This window comes from Urtica dioica, chromosome 1, assembly GCF_054948205.1.
Source record: "Urtica dioica subsp. dioica isolate 48M chromosome 1, U.dioica_male_clone48M_v1_H2, whole genome shotgun sequence".
NCBI classification, from domain to species: Eukaryota; Viridiplantae; Streptophyta; class Magnoliopsida; order Rosales; family Urticaceae; genus Urtica; species Urtica dioica.
In genome coordinates, this window is record NC_142756.1 from 58,682,198 (window position 1) to 58,705,057 (window position 22,860).

Sequence of the window (22,860 nt, forward strand, 5' to 3'; positions counted from 1 at the left end):
TTGAAGTATATGAAAAAGGAAAGGACATAATTGTAGAAAGAAAATCGAATGAGTTGCAAAGAGTTACTAAATTGCACCCGCCATATATGTCGTTGCAATACCCATTATTATTTTCATATGGTGAAGACGGATTTAGACTAGATTTAAAATTGAATACTAATCATTTTTAAAAGTTGCTGTCGCGAAAAATAATTCCAATGAGAGCTCTTTATTGTTATTAATTACAACAACGCTCAAGCTTAAAAATTCCTCTACTTAGAAGTGGTCAATTATTTCAACAATATTTATTAGATGCATACGCCGCTGTAGAAGAAGACCGATTAGATTTTGTTAGAAAAAATCAAAAAAACTTTGAGGTCGGAAATCTATCAAGGTATTCAAGATGCTATCAACAGAGGAGATACTGATGGAAATACTATAGGAAAAAAATCATTCTTCCATCATGCCATAATGGAAGCCCTAGATATATGATACAAAATTATCAAGATGCGATGGTCATTTGCAGAGAATATGGAAATCGCGATTTATTTGTAACTTTTACATGTAACTAAAATGGCCATAAATCACAAGAGCATTATCTATCATTCCTGGCCAAAGACCGAAAGATAGACCTGACATAATAACAAGAATATTTAAAATGAAATTAGATCAAATGCTTACAACTATACAAATCAGGCATTATATTTGGACCAATAAAAGCTTATTTATACGTTGTGGAATTCCAAAAACGAGGACTATCACATTGCCATTTCTTATTCTGGTTACATACTGAAAATAAAATACATGACCCATCACGGATTGATAAAATAATTTCAGCAGAAATACCTGATCCTGCTACTGATTTGTTAGCACATAATATAGTCACATAATTTATGATACATGGGCCACGTGACCTTGCTAAAAAAAATGCCGCATGTATGAAAAATTCTATATGCTCTAAAATGCTTCCCAAACAAATTAGAAACGAAACAACAATTGATGAAAATGGAGTTATTAATTACAAACGTAGAAGCACAAATCTGTATTCATAAAAAAGAATATATCAAATTAGATAATGGATTTGTTATCCCTTGCAATAGAGAATTGTGTCTTAAATTTCATGTTCACATAAATACTGAAGTTTGTACTCAATCAATGCGTATAAAGTATCTATTCAAATATTTAACAAAATGATTCGACCGTATAAGAGTTGTTCTTCAAGACAATATATGCTCAGCAAATAAATAACATACAAGTAGATGAAATAAAAAATTATATTAATTACCAATACATCATGCCTTACGAAGCAATATGGAGATTATATGAATATCATATACATCATAGAAGACATTCTATTCAACGACTGTCAATTCATTTACCACATACACAAAATATTACATATCATCAAACTAACAGCTTGAAAATATTTTATGCCAGCCTAGAATTCAAAAAACAACTTTAACTGAATGTATGGAAATAAATAAATTAAATGATGATGCTAAAGAGCTTACATATATACAATTTCCAAAGAAGTGGGTATGAAATAACAAGGATAAAATATGGACTCCGAGACGTTTTGGTCACGCAATTGGACAAGAATATTATATTCATCCGAATTCGGGAGAATTATATTATCTAGGATTACTTCTAAATCACAGAAAAGGTGCTACTAGCTTCGAATTTATACAAAAAATTGACGGTATTAAATATCCAACATTTCAATCAACGTGTAATGTGTTGGGAACGAACGAGTGGTATCAAACACGAACAATCGCTCTGATACCACTTGTTGTAGAAACGGAGTTGGTATCATACACAAACAATCACTCTGATACCACTTGTTGGTGACACACGTAGGATATCAGACACGAACAATCGCTCTAATATCACTTGTTGGAGAATATCGGGGTGTTATCAGACACGAACAATCTTGTTTCTTATGATTAGTATATATACATGAATGCATTATGTGAATAAAGCAAGATTTAGTCTTTGACAAGACATTATCGTCAGACCGTTATTGAATACCTTATTATATGTTATGTTGAGTTCGAAACTAATATTGCGATACATGGAAGAGACTATACTGACAAATTGACGAACAACCTCTATGATCCTTATTAGTTTTCATGCTTAATCACGATTTTATGATGTAACCTATATTATAATTTATTTATCTTATGATATGCGCAATTATGTTTATTATTTAGACCATGAAATATTGATAATGACACATGGACCAAGTGGGAGAATTTTAGACCGTATATTTCCTAAATCTCATTAGTGGGCTTTGTATGTAGGAAATAATTTGGCCCAAATGTATTACCTTTTAGGGTTTTATGATAAATAAGATAAAATTTATTGGTCAATAAATAACAAGTAATTTTCCTATATACCCTGATGGTGGGTCTATATAAAGTGAAACCCTAGGGATCGGTCATCTCTCAACCCATTACGTAGTTTTGCTGAGTCATCAAAAGAAAGTTGTAGCGCGTACTTTTATTTAATAGTTTAATAAAACTTAAAATACCGTTTAAAATTCAAAATCATAAATTTTTGCAAAAACATAATACTTTTTTTTTTCTTTTCAAAATGCTAGTATTCAACTATTAGAATTCTAGAAAATAAAAGGACAATAATTATACATCCTTAAACATAGTAGAGTAAGTGCAAAAATTGAAAACATAGACTTAGATTAGAAGGTCATAATTAGTACTAAAATAGATAACTAATTATATATTTGCCACTAGCCACGTCGCAAGTCGTCTCATCGTCTTCGTTCAGTAACCAACTACTCGTCTCCTGAAAAAGAGTGGAGAAAAAGAGGTGAGCTATAAAGCTCAGTAAGTAAACCTCATGCACGTAAATGATGGCATGATAATGAAACCCATAAATCTATTTTTTTCATTTCGTTTATTTAAATCTTTCTCTTTGATTCGAGCCCTCAATGTGTGTCTACGCTTTTGGTACCAATGGACCGTGGTTAAAGAACCTATTAAACCTTTATTGGATCCATTATTCTATGTTAGAGGGAGCAGAGTACAAATTAAACCATGGAATCGTACACCACTCAATACTCCCGCCGAAACGGGCTTATTGTCCCCATCATGAAAGAAAAAATAAGGGACCTTCCCCAGCATAGCCATTCACTTAAGGAAACAATAGCTCTTTTTTATGACAACGACTACGATAAAAGTTATTGTTGCTTTTAATTCAAATTAAATTTTATTAATTAAGATGACTGCTGATGATATTCAAAGGTCATCGAAAATAATCGAAAGTCATCATAATTAATCAGTATTAATCGAAATTAATTTTAATTAAGAGAAACACCGACTCTTTCTAAAGTTGTTGCAAAAAAAAAAAGTTGTTTCTTTAATTTAAATTATTTCTAATATATTTCGACAATTGTTATAAATTTTGATGAAATTCAACATTTTTTAATGATAATGTTCAAAATAAATAAATCTTTTAGAAAACTTAAATTACAAGTTGCAAGGCAAAGAGAGCGACCGGAAACAATTTAGAATAAGATAGATCAGTTACAAATTACAATAATACAAGCAAGGTTCAAAATACCAATGATATATCCCGATATATCACCGATATCAGGAAAAATGAGAAGTTTGGTATAAAAATTATTATAACAGCTTAAATATCGTTTTTATTTCCAAAATACCGATATTTATAAAAATTACTGCAATAACTCAAATAGAAAAATTATTCTTGAAATATCGCTTTTTATAGCTCTGAATAGGCCCAAAATTTGAACTTGAGTTCTTGGGTGGACGAAGACCCATTGCTGCTTCTTAAAATTCATAGAACCACATAGGTTTATATGGAGTGATTTATTTCAATTTTGTAATTTCACAATAAAGTGAACTTTATTTGTTAGCTAAATAACATCAAAGATGTTTTATTTTTATTTTTGCATTCTCTTGTTTCAAGTTAAAATCAAGTGGTTCAAAATTCAAATAAATGTTATATATTCATTCATTACGTATATGTATAGATATAAATATATATATATATATATATGTGTGTGTGTGTTATATATATGTATATACTTATAATATAATTGTTATATGTAACATTAAATTATATATACAATATCTAATTTTTTATATGATTTTTGTCGATATATCATCAATATCATCGGTAGTCAATATTGAAATTATTATAAAATATCCGTTGATATATTCGTTGATATTCGATATATCAGTAAAATTAAAATTTCGATATCCATATCGGTACGGATATTTTAATCATTTGGTACAACTACTCAAATCCTTAGATATACTAGTCCTAACTGTTTTAAGCTGCTATGTTGACTAAGTCAATGATGTGGCCAAATGATAACACACACTTGCTCAGAAAAAGATCCAGTGATAATCTTGATAGTGTATCTAATTAACTAAAACCCTCTATTTTTAGAAATTTAAATAGGAAAAGAGATAAACAATTATTACATTTCTTTCACGCGCGTGTCCATTGTGAGCAAAGACAGCTTTGCTTTTTTCGACCAAAAAAAAAAATCCGACTTTCCAAACAAAACATATGTTTCCACAAATATAGTTACGTATTTTATATGTATTAAAAATTTCGCTCCACCCCAGTTTCCGATTCTGCATCTCTGTATGATAGTTGACTCTTCAAGTAGGCAATAAAAACACTTTAATGGCCTCATTTCACTTCACCTACATTTATTCACTTCTTCATTTCTTTCACTCTATCTATCTACAAGATTCAAGCTGCCATGGCAAGCCACAGCATTTGCTCCGCAGCTTCACTCTTCCCTTCATCATCGAGCTCACACACAAAAGGTTATTAGTTATAACTTCCTTCTTCTTCTTTGCTTTAGTTAGATCCAGCTGATCCTAGTGCTTATGTTTTTGCTGTATGGCGTTTCATTATTCCATCACCAGTTGATGAGAAATGGATCGGATCTTTCCCGTTTAAGAGAGGAAGGTCGACTCTGCCTCTGACACTCTCCGGTTCCGTTAACGCAAGAGCGAGCCTGAACTCCGATCCGAGAGCCGTCGAAATACCGCGGCGGTGGTACAATCTGACCGCCGACCTTCCGGTGAAGCCTCCGCCGCCGCTAAACCCTAGGACTCTGGAGCCGGTGAAACCAGAGGATTTGTCTCCTCTGTTCCCCGAGGAGTTGATAAGGCAAGAGACGACCGGAGAGAGGTATATCGATATCCCCGACGAAGTCGTCGATGTATACAAGCTTTGGAGACCAACGCCTCTTATCAGGTCTCATCTCTCTAGAAACATTGTATAGTTCAGATTCTGGAGTTTACTTTTGTTTGTGATGAAAGTTACTGTGTCTAATGAGTTTGAATTGGCTTCTTTAGAACTAGCTGTAGATTGTTGTTTTAGGCTTAGTTTTTTTCAAAAACTGAATTGACTAATGAGAGGATTGACTCGTGACCTTTAAAGTTTTTGTCAGGCTCCTCTTTTTTCTTTCCTTGATCCCATGGCTGGTTAAATACAGGGCAAGGTGATTAGAGAATTTTCTTTATTTGAGTGAGCTACATTGTCTAATGGGAGCGAGGTGTAGATTATTGGTTTTAGGCCTAATGTTATAAATCAGTTGACCATGAGAAAAAATGGCTCGTGGGTTCTTTCATCTCTTCGATGCATAGGCAGTAAATTTCTTCAAATACAGGGCGAGGAGATTAGAGAAGCTTTTGGACACACCGGCGAGAATCTACTACAAGTACGAAGGAGTAAGCCCGGCGGGCTCTCACAAGCCGAACTCGGCGGTCCCACAAGCTTGGTACAACGCCAAAGAAGGCGTCAAGAACGTCGTTACAGAGACCGGTGCCGGCCAATGGGGATCTTCCTTGGCCTTCGCCAGCAGCTTATTCGGTCTCAACTGCGAGGTAACAAAACAAGAACAAAAAAAAGCACATGAAATTTTTTTGCCGATCCAACATTTTTGGTGTATAGGTGTGGCAAGTCCGTGCATCGTACGACTCGAAACCGTACCGGAGGATGATGATGGAGACATGGGGCGCGAAAGTATACCCGTCCCCGTCGAATCTAACGGAATCAGGCCGGAAAATCCTGAGGGAGGACCCCACAAGCCCGGGAAGTTTGGGCATCGCGATATCGGAGGCCGTGGAAGTTGCGGCGATGAACCCGGACACGAAATACTGCCTGGGGAGCGTCCTGAACCACGTTCTGATCCACCAGACCGTGATCGGAGAGGAGTGCCTGAAGCAGATGGAGGCTTTGGGAGAGACCCCGGATATCATCGTGGGGTGCACCGGAGGAGGGTCCAACTTCGCAGGACTGAGCTTCCCGTTCCTTCGCGAGAAGCTCAATGGGAAGATGAGCCCAGTGATCAGAGCCGTTGAGCCCACGGCTTGCCCTTCCCTCACCAGAGGCGTGTACGCCTACGACTACGGGGACACTGCCGGGATGACTCCCCTCATGAAGATGCACACTTTGGGCCACGATTTCATCCCCGACCCAATCCACGCCGGTAAAAAAAAAAAAAAAAATCCGACTTCAATTGGCGAAAAGAAAAAAAAACATTTATTTTTATTTTTTTGCAGGAGGATTGCGTTACCACGGAATGGCGCCGCTGATTTCTCATGTGTACGAGCTCGGTTTAATGGAAGCGATCTCAATTCCTCAGATCGAGTGCTTTCAAAGTAACTTAAGATGGCTCATGATCATATTATTCTATTTGCGCTACTAGGTAGTGGGTGTGGAATTAAAGGCTTTTTTTTTCATGATTTTTTGTTTGTTTTCTGTGTGTTATTATTATTAGGCGCAATACAATTTGCTAGGACAGAAGGGTTAATACCGGCGCCGGAGCCAACACACGCCATAGCTGCAACGATAAGGGAAGCTCTCAGATGCAAAGAGACCGGTGAAGCGAAGGTGATCTTAACAGCCATGTGTGGGCATGGACATTTTGATTTGCCGGCTTATGAGAAGTACTTACAAGGAAACATGGTTGACTTGTTGTTTTCTGAGGAGAAGATCAAAGCGTCACAGGCCAATATTCCTCAAGTACCGACGTGAGTGAGTGAGTGAAAGTGAAGAGATGAGCCAATAATAAGTTGTATAACAGGAATAGAGTTTGGTCAAAGCTTTTGTCATATCATCGTGTCACGAAATTGTAGGCTTGAATAATTCAATTGAATATTTCCCAAGTGAAGTAACATTATTGCTGATAAACTTTTCTGTGGTGTTGGAAGTGGTTGTGCTGATTAGCTTATTACTTGGTTATGCTGATTGGGAAATAAAAAGCTCAGAATTGCTTTTGGTGCTATCATAAAATCATTCACTTATAGTTGTTAAAATGACAAAAAAAAAAAAAAAAAAAAAAGCAATCATGTTTGTTGCAATTGCAATTTAACTGCTGTTTTTCCGGTTGGGGAAACAGTATGTTTATAGCGAAAAACAAATAAAAGTGGTAACAAAGTAAAATCTGACAAAGAAAGAGAGATCTTTGCTGTTTATAAAAGTTAAATAACTACATCTGTCTGACGGAAGTGTCAAGCATATTTATTCGCATCCCAGCTAGGTTGGCACCCGATTAACTTGCAAAAAGTTCATCGCCATAAGCAACATGCAACAACTAATAGCATGTAGGAAAAAAGTGTCAGACTGCAACATAAAAAAAAAAAAAAAAAACAGTTAATTGAGCTCACTTAGAAAGAAAAAGAAAAAGAAAATAGAACGTATTAAGTTTGTTTTTGGTTTGGGCATACGTATTTGTTCAATAAGGAATCTGAGAGTTGGGTTCGGTACAGCTGTGGGAGTGGCAATGGAGTCTTGCAGCCGAAGAAGTCGCACCCACTTCCGAGCTCTACATCACTGGTTCTCAACCCAAGTCACTTTCCAAATGCATGTTGGCAACAATGTTTATAAGATGCGTCAAAGAGTAAGGTGTAGCAAGCTACTTACGCTTTATATGATTCCTTTTCGCAACTAAGTAATGCGAAAAGAGCTCGGAAAAGCTACTAGGTTTGACAAGAGGATCAACGCTCAATTATGTGTTGATATGCCCGTGTCTTTTTTTTGAAAATGAGATATGCCTAGTCCTTGACGCGTTTGTTATAATCATGTCATTGGAATAATGTATGTACCTTGGTCCATATGAACGGTATCAAGCTCCTCGTCTCTTTCCAATCAACACCATATAGGATTTGTGCACCAAAGTACGTTATTTATTACTACCAACGAGAAAAGCTCAGACATTTTTCCAATCGAAACTTGAAATTTTCGGGGACTAATGGTCCGCAACCTTATTCCTCAGTGAATGCAATCTGGAAGGCCATTCCAGATCAATGTTTAGCACATCAATGCTCATAGCGACCATGCACGGTCGCTTTAATATCAGAATGGTTGAAGATCACTCCACTAAGCGTATTATGAAGAGGTATCGCCATAATATAAGATTAGGGACGCGGTTGTTTTCAGATTTTTCAACACATTCTACAGTAATCTTATATTATGCCGACTTGTACAACAATCCAGGAATCAGCATCCAAAATGATCAAGATCAATCTACATTTTTGTACAATACCTTCACTAGTTTGTTAATATATTTAAAAACTCGTCCCTAATCTTTTTAAAACTTATAAAATTGCAACATACATAAGAGTTCACCATCTACTTAGGTGACGATACCTCTCTTGCCTCTCTCTGCTACTACTATGAGTCGAATGATCAAAACCAAGCCTGTCCCTGCTTTCATCGGCCTGATTACGGTGCCTCGATGACCCATAGTCCAATGGCGAGAGTCGGGTTGAGTACGGCGAAGAACCTTCGTCATGAAATCGGCTTCTCCGGACTCGGTCCGATTCAAACCTCAGAGTGTGAGAGTCGTAGCTACTAGTGCTATAGCGAGGAAGGTGGGTCGATATTGCCGGGTCAACACCCGGGTCAACTCCGGGGGGTCCGTCTTCTCTGAAATCCGATCGGGACCACCTTTCCTCGCGATGATGAGCCGATCGGCTGTTGGGTTCGGAAGAATGGCTCGAAGAAGAAGAAGAAGATCTGCGGAGCAACCGGCTCCTTGAAATATCTAAACTCTGGGGAGTTGAGGCCAACCAGAGCCTCTCATCGGCATTCTTCGGAATCGGCCCGTTGATTCCCGGGAATTCCACGCTCATCTTCCTATCAGGTTCGGGTATCCCTGCTTCGATGATCTCGCCGTCTTCTTGCTCGGGTTTGGGTTCGAAGTCTTCAAATATTGTGATGCCTGACGGCTGATCCTCTTCATCTGGATCTGAAGAAGCGATGCCAAGATAAAAATCTCATTCAACAAAGGAATCGCTTGATATACTGAAACTTATTAAGAAAAATTGCAAGGAAAATATGTTTACCCAAGTATCCAGGCGGGTAACCGAGCTCACGCATTCTGCTTAGCCAAGGAGGAGGATCGAGCTCCTGGTTAAGATGAATGTAAAACTTTAGAACCCAATATGGCAAAGATAATCCACAGAAATATTATAGTCCGAGTTCAGGTTTAGGAAATTATAGACTTAGAGAAAGAGTGCTGCTTCACAATTTGTTATTTAGTCATCTATTAGTTGAATAATCAGGTAAAATGAGCATATTATCAATCTAAAACCAATACATATGAACTCAAAATAAGACACACGAACAGTTCGGCCTTTACTTATTGAAAAACTAGAACTATAATGATATTATTAATTATTCAACATGAGAAAAAATTACCCCTAGACCCAACAGCTTCCGAGTTTCAGCGTCAAGCACTCCAGGTCTCAGACCATCATACTTTCCAGATGGAGAATTCTGATAGTATCGAGCCTGATTACGTGAGCCAGAATTCTGGTTTTTCTTCAAATTGCGTTCTTTCCGAGCATTATTAACTGCTCTATGATCACGGGGCTGTGTGCATTCTTTCAGTGCATGACTGTAAGAGCCACAATTAAAACAACGAGCATCATCTCCTACAATCTTCAAGCCCCTGTTGACATTTTTGAGGAAGAAACATCAATTTTCTTTTATAACTGTGGCGTCCGGGTTAGGCCCAACTAAAATCCACGAGGCCTTGGCATTATGGACCGCGAGACTACCCCAGTGGGCCCCAATGAGGGAAACGAACCGGGGACGAACAAGGTCCCAAGAATCGCCATGATAGATATAAACCTTTAAGTAACCCTTCAAAGAAAATTCACCTAATCAACCATGCTGCAGAATGTATAGAAAAGCATAATAGGCTTATACATTCTGCTATAGAATGTATAAAACTGTAGTTTATTTCATGAATAGTTGCTAAGTGTAGAAAAGCATGCCAAAATCAAGGTGCCAAGTATAGTGACATAGCCCTAACATGGATCAGAATCTCTATGTGACCCTATAAAGTTGTCTATTGTATAAAAAAAAAACTAAATTAGTTTCACCTTTCCACACTGCTTGTACCATCATCAGACGTTAATCCTAATGCAAATCCACGGTCGTACAAAGGCACAGATTTGTGATCCAAAGGTATGAATTCATTGCTCTGCTGGTTCCCTGCTGTTTGCTGGTCCATCCAGAAAGTCTGCATAGACAGTAACAGTCAAAAAGGAAACTAGATGTGATAATACTTTAAATTTATATCAGTTTTTTTTTTTTCCTGAGAGACTACCCGAGTGGCCCCAATTGTTTGCATCCATGGGGCTCTTTTCCCCTCATTACATACACAGGCAAGGAGAGAAAAAGAAAGAAGAGAAAACCTTCTAAAAGGTCAACTTAATCTGTGAATAGCTCTCGAGAAAATCTCCAATATACAATAAAGGAAACTCACCAGTGACGATGCTTTCTCCGTATGAATATGCAAAGCAGGAGAAAATGTCTCTTCACCAGATTCCAGTGGCTCGTCAGGATCCTATCACAAGCATAATATTAGCTGAGAAATAATCATTTAGGAGCGAATTTTTTTTGGGTCTAGGCTTAGCCTTTGGGAGCGTTCCAGGTCTCTCGATTACCAGGGTTTATCTTGTATTTTCTTAACTATTTATCAATGAAATTCGAAGATTCCTAACAAATAGTATCAGAGCTCAGAGATCAGTCCTAACACATACTTCCAGTGCTTTAGCAGAGAACAGAGTCTTGCAACACTTAAATATAACATAGCCATCGTGATATTAAAGAACAAAAATTGCTTGGTGGAGTCAATAGGTCAAAGTCAAAAAGGTCTTACTTGGGCTGACAAAGCGTGTTGAGTGTGCCACTCTGACCATTGGTGTAACAATTCTTCTAGCTTAAGTTTACTAGATCTGGTAAAGAAACACATTTATTACGAATCACCTCACGAGAAACCAATTGCAGATTATATTAAAGGAAATACAGACAACAAACAAATTGAATACTGTTGCCAGGTGCCAACCTTGTTAAAGAGTTATATTTGACGAGCACCGAAGGATGACCTTCATCAAACATTAATCGGGGTCTTTTCATACCTGAAATAGCTAGCAATTTGAATTATGGAAAAGAAAAATCGTCCCTTGTGCCTTATTCACAAACTTAAGCATTCATCATCTAAGGTCTTCCTTCTCAAAATTTGTGCTGTATAGCTATACAGCATCTGAGATTAAGTCTGCATATAAATCACGATTAAAATAATAAAGGATACAATTGTGTTTCATCTTTTTTGTCTCAATCGAAATTTCATGTTGGACGCCCACACAACCAACTTCACCACCAACTGTAGTATTCAGAGTCTCAGCAACTACAACAGCTTCACTATTAACTTGCAAGACTGTTGGTGTGTGAACACAATCATCGCGAATTTCACCATTCTCGAGTCCAAAGCTAGTGTCTGCTGAAGGAGGGATTTCATTTAGATCTTCGATCTCCATATCCGAATCACCACCATCAGCATATCCATTCTCGGGAGTAGTTTCTCTGAGCCCAGAACGATCTAAAGGTTGAGAAAGAGGGCTTGTCTCTTCACTACCGAGATCGCCTTCTTTCTGCTTGGAGTCAGATTCAACATGCCCATTCTGGATATGATTACCATCCTCCTCAACTGTGGTAGCTTTCACACTTTCCATTCCGAAAAGCAGGTAGGTCTAGAAAATACACATACGTTAGACCAAGGTTTTAAAAAAAAAAAAACGTACGTACTGAGGCGTGAAAATGGTAAAACGCCCGGAAAACGCCTCAGTAACGTACGTTTTAGGTCTGGAAAATGCTTTGCTGGGATTTTTTTTTTTTTTTTACGTGAATGACCTTGCTTGAACAACACTTTGCAGATTTGGACTTGTTATAACGACTTTTTCTTTTTCATTTACTTTTATTCAGTTTCAACTAGGAAAAACGCAGCCCTGAACTTCTAAGTCAAAACCCAGGACAAAATCCCCCAAAATCCAAATACACGAACAAAAACCATCATCTAAGCCCTAAAATCAGGGACCCTGGACCTAGTATATCTTGATTAGACTTTGCCAAAAACGGAATTTGAATTTTAGACGATTTCAAATTACATAAACTAAAAACACATCAATTAATATTTTCGCAATGAAATTGGGAATTCAAGAAATACTAATCAACACGTCAACAAAATAAAATAAAAAACTGAAACTAAGAGTTTGAACATCACCTCTGGTGGTCGTGACGATGAGACGGTGGGAGAAGGCGAGCAATTGGGAGCGACGGCTAGGGAGAATTCTAATCGTACAATTCAATTATCACTTACACTTCCTAGGTTTTTATATTTAAGATTTTTTTTTTCTTTTTATATTTAATTATATTCAAGACAGTAAATACAGACCAAAAGTTTGAAATGTCATTTTCATTATCGTTTCGAGCTTCTTGATTTACGAAAAATTAACAATTTGATGAAAAATTGAACAAAAAAATTGGAAAAAAAGCAATTGATTTTCGGTTTTTCATGGAAAACCGACAAATCGATAAAAAAACTGAACGAAAAAAAATAGATTTGTAACTAACTACACCACTTTAAATATGTTATTTTGGATCTAGCCTATGTTTGACAATTTTTAGGGAAATGGCTTATGTGACAATAATTAGGATCTGATTTGCCCTTATTTATTAACAAATTCGTCACTTTATCTACCCTATTTTTTCCAAATAATTTTTTTTTCATCAAAACTTCAAAAATTCGTAGCTTTCTCATACGAACTCGAAATTGAGTGATTTCATATCCTACAAATTCATGACGTCGAGATCTTCAAAAATAGACTCATTGTGTTTGATGAAAAATTATATTTATGTCGATAATTTAAAAAAAAATCAGTTATTTTTATATTTAAGGTAGTAACGTGATTTTTCTACATCTATGGTGTTAAACATGATTTTTCATCAAACACAATAGATCTATTTTTGAAGATCTCGGCGTCACGAATTCGTAGGATTTGGAATCACTCAATTTCTTTCAACAAGTAGATCCATGTATTTCTACTATGATCATCAATGAATGTGATGAACCATCGTGTGCTTGAAATATTTTTTACACGCGATGGTCCCCATATATCACTATGGACTAAAGAAAAAGGTTTAGATGGAGTATATTTCATAGCAAGAAAACTAGATCTTTTATGTTTTGCTAGTTGACAAATTTCGCATTGTAAAAGATCAATATTCTTATTTTGAAACATAGCAGGAAATAAATGTTTTAAATAACTGAAACTTGGATGGCCTAATCGAAAGTGCCATAACATTATTTCATCAGATAATGAAAATAGACTAGAACAATGAGGTTTCTGAATTTGTTTACTGAAGTTAGCATCTGAGGTGACGTAGTATAGCCCTCCATATTCTTTAGCATTGCCAATCATCTTCCCCGAGCATAGGTTCTGAAATTCACAACCAGTAGGCACAAAAATGAGTTGACATTGGGAATCCGTTGTTAATTTGTGGACAGACAATAGGTTATAGGCTAGATTAGGGACATGAAGGACATTGGATAGAGTAATGGATGGGGATATTGTGGAGGTCAAAAATCAATTTTCTAAAAATAAAAATAACAAAACCATTTAAGTTGGGCTTAGGTTTGACCAAAGCCCAACAACAGGCTCAGTCCGGCTCTCAGGGATATATCTGGACCCAGTTCGACCCCTGAAGTTCGGCCCAAGCCCAATAAGGAACCCAGTTCACCACAGGAATGACGAACCGCCCGAGTTGACCCAGCAAGAGGAATCGGTCATGGTGAGATAGAAGACTCCGCCGCGAAGATCGGATCTGAGATAACTTCGACTAGCGACGTGGCAGAGCCGAACTGACGAACACGTGTCCACTTCAACAAACCAGTCTCGACTATAAATAGAAGCTGATATGTCAAATTTCGCACACACAAGCTTACAATCTTACTTTCGATCTCTTATCTCTATATTCTCTGAGTTCGCCCTTGTTGAGTTCGGCACTCCGCCATCTTCTAGTTTGTAATCTCTTCGGTTATTAATAAAAACTTCGAGCATTTATATTCGTTTCTGTCCATTTCTTTTGAATTTCCTTTGCTTCTTATACGACGTCTTCTGAAACCCATATTTATAATGAATCAAATATATAAACTATATTATAATTTGAGATTGTTGAAATCGACATCAACAATTTAGATTGTTGAAATCGACATGAACAGATATAATGATGGAACCTTTCCCGGCAATAGCAGAAAGAGATCCATCTGCAATCTTTACTTTTTCATGTCTAGAACAAGGATAATATGAGTTGAACAAATAGGAGGAACCAGTCATATGATTTGATGCCCCTGAATCTAGTATCCAAGGGTTAGGATTGTCTAAGGATATTTTTAAGGCTGTTTTGGGGCTACCTTTCTGGGCTAAAGAAGATGGTGGAAGAGATGACTGATGAGCGGTTCACAGCTTAAACAATTGCTCTAAGTTTTCTTGACTGAAGAAGGACTGTTCAGGTGTCGATGATTGAGCTCCAAGGTTGCTTGCCGTGGACTGAGAGACTTGGAGAGCACTTTTGTTGCTGTGGGAGGATCGCTGTGATTCAGCAGGCTTGCCATGGAGTTTCCAGCACTTTGCTTTGATGTGTCCCGGCTTGTTGCAATGCTCGCAGATTGGCCGGTCAAATTTCTTTGAGAAGCGATTACTTGAATCAGGCCTGGATGTCAACATCGCTGTCATCTCTGGCTGTATTGATGAGGCTTCACTGGCAGCAGGTCTGAGCATGACTTGGCGATGACTCTCCTCTCGCAGGACCTCTGCAAAGACCTATCGAGTGCTCGGCAGTGGTTCTCGACCAAGTATTCGACCTTTGACTTCATCAAGATCGTCGTTTAAGCCAACAAGAAAATCAAATACCCTTTCTTTTTCAACAGTCTTCTGGTAGAAGGCACAGTCTTTTGAACAGCTCCACTCATAGTTGCAATAGAGATCCAACTCCTGCCATAACATCTTGAGATCGGTGTAGTATTGGGTGACAGACTTCTCTCCCTGCTTTTCCTTCCTCAGTTGGGTTTTTATCTCAAACAGCTGACCAGCATTTCCGAGATCTGAATACGTTTCCCTCACGACCGTCCAGATAGCGCTTGCTGAAGGAAGAAATAGGTAAGTCCTTCCCAGACTTGTCTCCATAGAATTTACAAGCCATGACATGATCATCGAGTTTTCAGCCTCCCAGTTGTTTTAGCTGACTAGATCTGTAGTAACGTCTGGTTTGGTCGTTGCTCCAGAGAGACACCCGAATTTGCCTCGTCCTTGAACGAATAGTTTAACAGATTGAGACAATTCCATGAAATTACTTCCATTGAGTTTATGTGAAGTAATGGAATGACTTTGAAGATGATCGGTGATGGAGATAGAATTCGATCCAGCAGACCGAGAAGGGTTACCGGTAGATCCGGTGCTAATAATACTTGGATCAGCCATTGTGAATTGGTAGAATCTTATATAAGTGTTTGTGGCTCTGATACCATGAGAGCAAAAATAATATTGCGGAATGTTTTCTTTATTGATAATCACTCGATATATATACACAGATATAGCAGCTAACTTTCTTGACTAATTGGAAGGGATAACAATATACAACTAACTTTCCTAATTATTCTTATAATTAATTAAATAAAGGGTAATTAAGTTAAATGGCCTCCCGAAAATAAGCAATTTATTTTTAGCCAACATTTAGTTAATTTATGGTAAATAGCCATTTGGATTTATTAACAGTCTAAATTGGACGGGATTGCCCTTTATTATTCCCGTCCATTATTTTCAGCGGATTAATTTAAATGGAAAAAAAAAATTCGACCATAACTATCTAGCATAAATCAAGGGAGCATTTAAAACTCCATAAATGCATATCTAACCCCTCTCTCATTATCTCTCCAAATGCATAACTAATAATCTAAGACCCGAAATCCAAATTCAAAGAGAGAAAATCAATCAGCGAAAAATGGGTATCAAAGACCTTCTCAAGTTCATGAAGCCTTACACTGAACCAATCCACATCAAAAAGTACACCGGCAAGCGAGTAAGATTTTTATTTATTTATTCATAAACTTTTTTTTTTTTTTTTTTTTGCACTTCTTCATTGTCATGTCTGTATTCATTTCGTATTACTTTGCTTTTCTGTTAATTTCCAGGTGGGCATTGACGCCTATTCATGGCATCATAACGGAGGTAATCAAGATTAAAAATTTACAGATTTTTTTTCTGTGAGTTTGTACGTTATGTTTAATTATATATATTTTTCTAATTTTTTCTATTTGCTTTAATTTATAGATTTTTCTGCGAGAAGGCTCCGACGCCCAAGGAAGATGGGTCGGTGATTGGCTACACGAGGAAGATGAGTTTCAATAGTTATTTGGTTGTACAGAATAGGATGATTCGTTTTTGTTCGGATAATGTATATTTGTTTAAATACAAAGTATATTTACAGTATATTCGTGTAAAAACAAAACATATTTACAGTATATTTGTGTAAATACAAAACATATTTACAGTATATTAATTGTAAATACAAAGTATATTTACAGTATATTCGTGTAAATAAACTGAAAAAAATTCTGGAAATATTTTGGACGTTCTAAAATTATGAATATATGGAAAACAAAATAATATCAATATATGAAGAATATTTTCCAAATCCACACGTCAAAAAATTTAAAAAAACCAGGTTAACTACTTTCCTAATCGGTTTGATTTAAAAAAAAAAAAACTGCCTAAATGAAACAAATTAGTTAAGTCAACGCTGAAATTTCTCCATATCCACACGTCCAAAAATTCAAATACTTGCCGAATTCATTTTCAAATTTTAAACAAAAAAAACTGCCTAAAATAAGAAGTTACTAATCCGAGTATACAAGGGCAAATCTGTAAAAAAATTCTTCATAAATATGCAGCCACGTAAGCAACTAGGCTATTTACGGATTATTAACAAAACGTTGGCCAAAATTAAATTGCTACACATTCCGTGGCTTAAGCAGCTAATTATTTGTTAAATAAATAAATAACTAACAATTATCCTAGAATAACTGAAAAGAACTAATATACACGTAATCTAACAAATGATATAGTTTATCTCTGATTGGAGAATAATAGGCTTATATTTTTCTTTCATATGTTTCTTCTAGAAATGCCCTAAATTTACATTAAAAAAAAGGTATTAATTCAGAAAGAAATTTGAAATGAGGACTACTGCTCACAAATTTAGAGCAAGTGCGTCCATTTATCATTGAAATCAACCATAAAATAAAAAATAAGTAAAGGAAAAACAAGTATATGACAGGAAAGTGTCCATTGAGCGGTCGTTTTTCAAGACAACACCTTTCTTTTCTTCAGGGTCAAGCTACTACTAGTTCTGGAGCTGGAACCAATTTCAAAAGGGCTTCTCATTTCCGAAACCCCGCCAGCACTCAAACCGGCCTCTTGAATTTCCTTTGCTTCTTCTCTGGTCTCGGAATCGTGTTCTTCGTGAAACGATTCCCAGCTGGTTTCGCTGCTGCTGCTGCTTCTCTCTAATGACGAATTGCCGTCACTCAGAGTGTGGAAGATCGTCGCTCTCTCTTTCGTTAAGCCTCGGAGAGACAAGCTCTTTGATCTCTTCCCATCTACGCTGTACAACGGAAGAAGAGATTTCTCTGATGATTTCGACTCGGCTTTGTCTCTCCCGAGGCTATAAGTCGTCAATAACTTTCTCTTGATTACTTCCCTTTCGCGGACTAAATCACCCAGCATTTCGAGCTTTTTGTTGTCGTTTTCACTGGACTTGCCTTTCAGCTCCTTGATAGTCCTGTCGAATGATTTCTTCTTCAGTTGGAGAGATCGCTGACACGCCGATGAAAAAAAAAGATATTAGAAAATGGCCATCTTTAAAAGAAAACAAATAAAAAAATTGGGGGTTTGTTCTTTAAATAAGCTTTTACCCTTTTGTCAAGAAAAACGCCTAGGTCCTGATCTTGAACTTTCCTTTTCTTCCAAAACACGCAACAGAACCGAACGAGTATAGCTAGTAATATCAAGATCACCGATTCGAATACTAGGAACAGGAATATCGCTCTCTCATTCTCTGAAAATAAATAAATTTTACGCATTTTAAAGCTCCTTTTTATCGATCATAATGAAGACAAGTTATGACCCTATTCTCCTTTCTTACCAGTGTAAAGCCTAAGAAGCTTTGGTCTTGCTTGAGAGCAAGTTGATATGAGCTTCTCTTCTGCAAAACAATTACATCACAAGGAATTAAAGCTAAGTGAAAAAAAAAAGATCTTAAGAGACAATAAGACACAAAAATGAACTCACGAGTGGAACGACATTCCAATCTGTTTCCGGTCTCTGAATCAACAAATCAAAGAAGAAGAAAAAATGAGCTTTTTACCCCATGTTTTATAGACAACATATTTTTTCATTTTATTTTATTTTATAAGCAATGGAGTCTCACTTGAAGCGGCAAAGAATGCTAGAAGAGTTCTTTCATCCAGTACAAACTGCTCTAATTCAGTACTATTAGTCAATGAGGACGAGAGTTCACCTATGAAAACCAACTTTTGATAAGCATAAAAAATAACAAGAACAATAAAATAAGGATGACAAAAAAATAAATTTTTTCTATTACCTGGATGACTTTCTGACCAATACGTAGACCCAGTCGCCGGGACAAACAAAGTGAAAACCACACGCTTCGGTTTCGTTGCTGTCACGAAACTCATATCGCCTATTGTGTGACTCACTTTCCTTTCAATTTGCGTCTGAGAAATGTAGATCCCATAGCCAGAGCAATCAACCACCGGGTTTGCACGGATCACAGAATCAGAGGCCTTGATTTTCGAGAATTTCTTTACAGCACCGTTCGGTGAAAATGAATATAGAAAACCGTCCAATGATCCGATTGAAACCCAACCTTGTAGATAAAGTTGGAATTCAGTTCATTTAAGTAATAATAAAGAAGAGAACAGTTGTTTATACGTAGTGATAAATTTTGAATCTCACCGTTAGAGTCGATGACCGGGGTTGAGTCTACTGAGCTTAATGGTCCGACACTCTGTTGCCATGTCACATTTCCAGACCAAACTTCGAGAGCCAGAAGAAGAGATTTTGCCGGAACTACGATGTAGAGTCGGCCATTGTTCCCAGGAGTGACAGTGAAAGCCTTGTCGAACGAGCTCAAGTCCCGAACCCACTTGAAGTGAGGGCTGCGAATCGCCAACGAGTATAGCTCTCCTTGGCTATTCGAGATCTGAAAAATTATGCATTTTTTGTTTGTTACCATTTTCACTAATTTTACGTCCAATGGCTCGAAGGTTTTATAAACATATGACAATAAATCAGTATATATAATACCAAAAAAAACTCAAGAACATTAGATTACTATTGGAGAGACTTTGAACAAAAGGAAAAAAATGTCTGAGAAGAAAGTGTCAAAACACTAGACAAGTCCATTCGGGTCACCAAAACTCTAACGAAAAGGAAAGGAAAAAGAGGCTTACGTAGATACTGGCTTCGCATCGATCGATCACGGGGACCGAAGTGAAGTAACAATCTGTACCGTTTCTTCGGCAGCCTTGTCTGTACCCGAACTGATCGAGAACAGGCCCGGAGCTCCACAAGACGTGACCTCTCGTAGAGTACGCGAACAATCCTCGGCCTCGGACGTTTACGAAAACCGAAGAGACTAACGTGCTTGTCGTGAACCCGATTATCTCGCCCTTCCCTTCCTTGTCCGGTGGTTGAAAGCTCAAAAAAACTCCCGCGGATGGCTCCGAAGCTTGGGTTTTGGGCAAGTTTATTCTAAGAATCGTGTTCTCTGCGGTGGCCAAATATATCTGCCGTAGAAATGTCAAGGCTTCAAGATATGAATGAACTAGCTTTTTAAGTGAAATGGTGTTACCTTTTCTCTTCCACCGCTAACAGGGCCAATGTCGGAATTGCAGGTGCTGTTCAAACGTACAGTCCAAGCAATTGAACCGTTGCTTTCAAATGCGAAGAAGTCTCTTCCCGAACATGCGTAAACCGTCCCATCATTCCCGATCAGAGGTTTCGAGAGTCTCCGGGCAAATTTTCTTGACGATCCGTCAGCTGCAAAAGTGTTAACTTGAGTCCCAAGAAACTTTAAATACGAGATAACATTAAATGTTCTCTACGATTGACGAAGATTTAAAAAAAAAACGGCGTATTAGATTTAATTAATATATTGTTATCAATTTCGCATCGTTATATACAAGTTACAGTGAAACAAGTAAAAAGGTTTCAAACTGGACCGGAAAATAAGCGAGAATCCCTTGAATAAATCCTCGGATTCGTGAGTTCGTGATTCAGAGAAACCAAAGGAACTACCAAGTAAAGTAACAGAATAACTTGGATTTTTTTCATTTCCGTTCATTCTACCGAAAAAAAAACAGTGTTTTTTGAAAAAATAAATTAGAAACAAGGATCTGAGTCCAAAGTTATAAACGGTTACTTACTTAACCGCTTGGTACTAATGGGCCAATTTTATGGGCCGATCATTGAACGAACGTTATTGGGCTTAAAATATGGCCCAGAAGCATGTCTTAATTTGGACGTGAAACTACGCGCTGGGAAAACAAAAACCTTCGGTTAGGGTTTAAGCTTCGCTGTTCGGGATCTGAGAATTTGGGGCTTTCTCTCTTCGCATCTTACAGTACCTTCGAATTAATCGGTAAGTTGACTTTCTCCTTCTTCTTTCAGGTTTGAGACTGTTCAATTGGAACTGCACTTCCATGGAGGTTTGCGCATTTGATTGGGGTGTGGCTTCTTATGTAATACTCATCTCAAAACCCGTTTCTCGATCTGAATTCGGGCAGCAATTAAACACAAATACCCGTACACGCGCTTTAGGATAAAGTTTGAATTTCGGTTTATGGATATACATCAGAGTTTCAACCTTTAGCTCTATATTGATAACTTGCTGACGAACACTTCCATTTTCATGGTTGCTTCTCTTCTCTCTGTTATATAGCGAAACAGTGATTTTATTTCATTCCAACATCATCTGCTGTTAAGTCTCTGAAAACCAACATCATCATAAATTCTAAAAAAAAAAGTGGGTTTCTTTCTGTTTTCAGTGGTCGAATAACACTTGAATTGAAAGGGGTTAGAAGATAGGGTTATAGGAATGGAAGATAAGAAGAAAGGAGAAGAGAGTCGGGAATCCACAGCAAGTCCGGCGGTGGCGGTTGGGTTGGTGGGGAAAGTGGTGGAGCAATATCGGAAGACGAGAGAGCACGCAGAGACTTACCCGTACGTGTGGGGTTCGTATATTCTCGTCTATGGAGGTTTTGGGCTCTGGTTCACGTACCGCTTTAGGAAGCTCCGCAAGACCGAGGACAGGGTTCGCGTTCTTCAGGCCAAACTCAGGAAGATCTTCGAAGAGGAAGAGGCTGCGAAATCTGCCACCTCATCGGGGAAACTTCAGAAACCTCCTCCTCCCTCCGATAAAGCTGCTCCCGAATGATGATCATAAGTGCTCGCAAACTGTGCGGCTTCGTTGTATTTGGAATTCAGATTGTTATAGGATCAAGAAAACTTTGTATAGATTTTTGAATTTTTAAAGCGTCATTATCTATACGTGAGAGTCGGAAATAATAGTTTTTTCTTTTTTCTTTTTTTATTCCCTGAAGCTCCTGATTAGATCAAGAGCTTTATAGCATGGTGATATTGAATTTGATCATGCAATAAAATTGGTGACTGTTTTGTTGAAGTGAATTGGATTGTATTCTGCAATCAGAACTCATTCTTATAATATTCAGGGAAGCAACAGTTTATAGCCTAGAAGCAGAGTTCTTGGTTTTGCAATGGAAAACATAGGTATAGAGAGAGCCTAAAAACAAAGGCGCATAAAAATTGAAGAGAGTTCAAATTTCGGAAGGAGCGACGTTTAGGAACCAAACTAGGGTTCAAGAGAGCTCTGACGAATAACACGGCATTACTAGTATCTTCTCTTATAGAAATGGATGTTCAGCAACAAAGCTCGAATCTTCTTTTTTTTCGTAGATCATCTGTCAATGGACGAAGCCGAGCAAGCACCGACTAAGTCCCTTCCTCGTTGACATTTATAAAAGCCTTGTGGAATATACTCGACACACACAATTTTCCTTTTATATTATGTCATCATCCCCAAAGTAAACCCTCCCGGCCAACTCGCTGAGATTAAACAGCAGTTCGAGCCCTATCTTCTTCACCTTGATCGAAGCCTCGAACGGGAGTGAGAACTTGAATTTTGGGATTCAAAATTCGTCGAGCTCGGGTCCCACCATCTGAAATTGTTAAGTCATCATCCCGGGATCGTACCGGACTCTGGACAAGGCTTGGACGCTCGTCTTTCTCATGGGAAAGGAATAAGTACATGAAAAATTTCTGCAGGTCCCAGGGACCGGTTCGGTTATGTCCTCGAAGAATCATGTGATCCTAGAAGCACTCATATGAGTGTTTCTTTACAGAGGAGTAAGTGGTCATGAAC

At 37.5% G+C, this 22,860-nt stretch overlaps 4 protein-coding genes across 4 annotated transcripts; 2 read left to right on the top strand and 2 right to left on the bottom strand.

Annotated features, from left to right (window-relative positions):
• Positions 1-4,607: 4,607 nt before the first annotated feature.
• TSBTYPE2 (tryptophan synthase beta type 2) lies at positions 4,608-7,179 on the top strand. Its single transcript, XM_089616457.1, has 6 exons — positions 4,608-4,802; positions 4,905-5,238; positions 5,654-5,870; positions 5,938-6,475; positions 6,549-6,647; positions 6,767-7,179. Exons 1-6 carry the CDS (start codon positions 4,736-4,738, stop codon positions 7,021-7,023), a joined length of 1,512 nt encoding a protein of 503 aa, XP_089472583.1. The 5' UTR covers positions 4,608-4,735; the 3' UTR covers positions 7,024-7,179.
• A 1,289-nt stretch (positions 7,180-8,468) lies between these two features.
• LOC149408251 (Proline-rich spliceosome-associated (PSP) family protein / zinc knuckle (CCHC-type) family protein) lies at positions 8,469-12,672 on the bottom strand. The gene is made up of 9 exons (XM_089616468.1): positions 12,563-12,672; positions 11,594-12,032; positions 11,348-11,429; positions 11,162-11,237; positions 10,766-10,846; positions 10,380-10,519; positions 9,691-9,943; positions 9,336-9,399; positions 8,469-9,238 (listed from the first exon to the last, which is right to left on the bottom strand). Exons 2-9 carry the CDS (start codon positions 12,012-12,014, stop codon positions 8,613-8,615), a joined length of 1,743 nt encoding a protein of 580 aa, XP_089472594.1. The 5' UTR covers positions 12,015-12,032; positions 12,563-12,672; the 3' UTR covers positions 8,469-8,612.
• Positions 12,673-17,699: 5,027 nt separating this feature from the next.
• Positions 17,700-20,753, bottom strand: GEX3 (gamete-expressed 3). Its single transcript, XM_089624630.1, has 10 exons — positions 20,642-20,753; positions 20,272-20,459; positions 19,871-20,206; positions 19,374-19,620; positions 19,000-19,284; positions 18,826-18,915; positions 18,687-18,719; positions 18,541-18,600; positions 18,311-18,453; positions 17,700-18,212 (listed from the first exon to the last, which is right to left on the bottom strand). Exons 1-10 carry the CDS (start codon positions 20,751-20,753, stop codon positions 17,700-17,702), a joined length of 2,007 nt encoding a protein of 668 aa, XP_089480756.1.
• Positions 20,754-20,964: 211 nt separating this feature from the next.
• Positions 20,965-22,106, top strand: LOC149408253 (uncharacterized). The gene is made up of 2 exons (XM_089628633.1): positions 20,965-21,060; positions 21,467-22,106. Exon 2 carries the CDS (start codon positions 21,517-21,519, stop codon positions 21,853-21,855), a length of 339 nt encoding a protein of 112 aa, XP_089484759.1. The 5' UTR covers positions 20,965-21,060; positions 21,467-21,516; the 3' UTR covers positions 21,856-22,106.
• Positions 22,107-22,860: the final 754 nt, after the last annotated feature.

What these genes read in the sequence shown, in the direction of transcription:
- LOC149408251 (XM_089616468.1), bottom strand. Translation starts at nt 12,014, where the DNA reads ATGGAAAGTGTGAAAGCTACCACAGTTGAGGAGGATGGTAATCATATC. An exon ending in GGAAGCTGTTGGGTCTAGGG is followed by an intron (nt 9,400 to 9,690) that starts GTAATTTTTTCT and finishes CATCTTAACCAG; the next exon opens with GAGCTCGATCCTCCTCCTTG. An exon ending in TTACCCGCCTGGATACTTGG is followed by an intron (nt 9,239 to 9,335) that starts GTAAACATATTT and finishes TCGCTTCTTCAG; the next exon opens with ATCCAGATGAAGAGGATCAG.
- TSBTYPE2 (XM_089616457.1), top strand. Translation starts at nt 4,736, where the DNA reads ATGGCAAGCCACAGCATTTGCTCCGCAGCTTCACTCTTCCCTTCATCA. An exon ending in TATTCGGTCTCAACTGCGAG is followed by an intron (nt 5,871 to 5,937) that starts GTAACAAAACAA and finishes TTTGGTGTATAG; the next exon opens with GTGTGGCAAGTCCGTGCATC. An exon ending in TCAGATCGAGTGCTTTCAAA is followed by an intron (nt 6,648 to 6,766) that starts GTAACTTAAGAT and finishes TATTATTATTAG; the next exon opens with GCGCAATACAATTTGCTAGG.
- GEX3 (XM_089624630.1), bottom strand. Translation starts at nt 20,753, where the DNA reads ATGAAAAAAATCCAAGTTATTCTGTTACTTTACTTGGTAGTTCCTTTG. An exon ending in AGCATTCTTTGCCGCTTCAA is followed by an intron (nt 18,720 to 18,825) that starts GTGAGACTCCAT and finishes TTGTTGATTCAG; the next exon opens with AGACCGGAAACAGATTGGAA. An exon ending in ATTGGAATGTCGTTCCACTC is followed by an intron (nt 18,601 to 18,686) that starts GTGAGTTCATTT and finishes ATTGTTTTGCAG; the next exon opens with AAGAGAAGCTCATATCAACT.
- LOC149408253 (XM_089628633.1), top strand. Translation starts at nt 21,517, where the DNA reads ATGGAAGATAAGAAGAAAGGAGAAGAGAGTCGGGAATCCACAGCAAGT.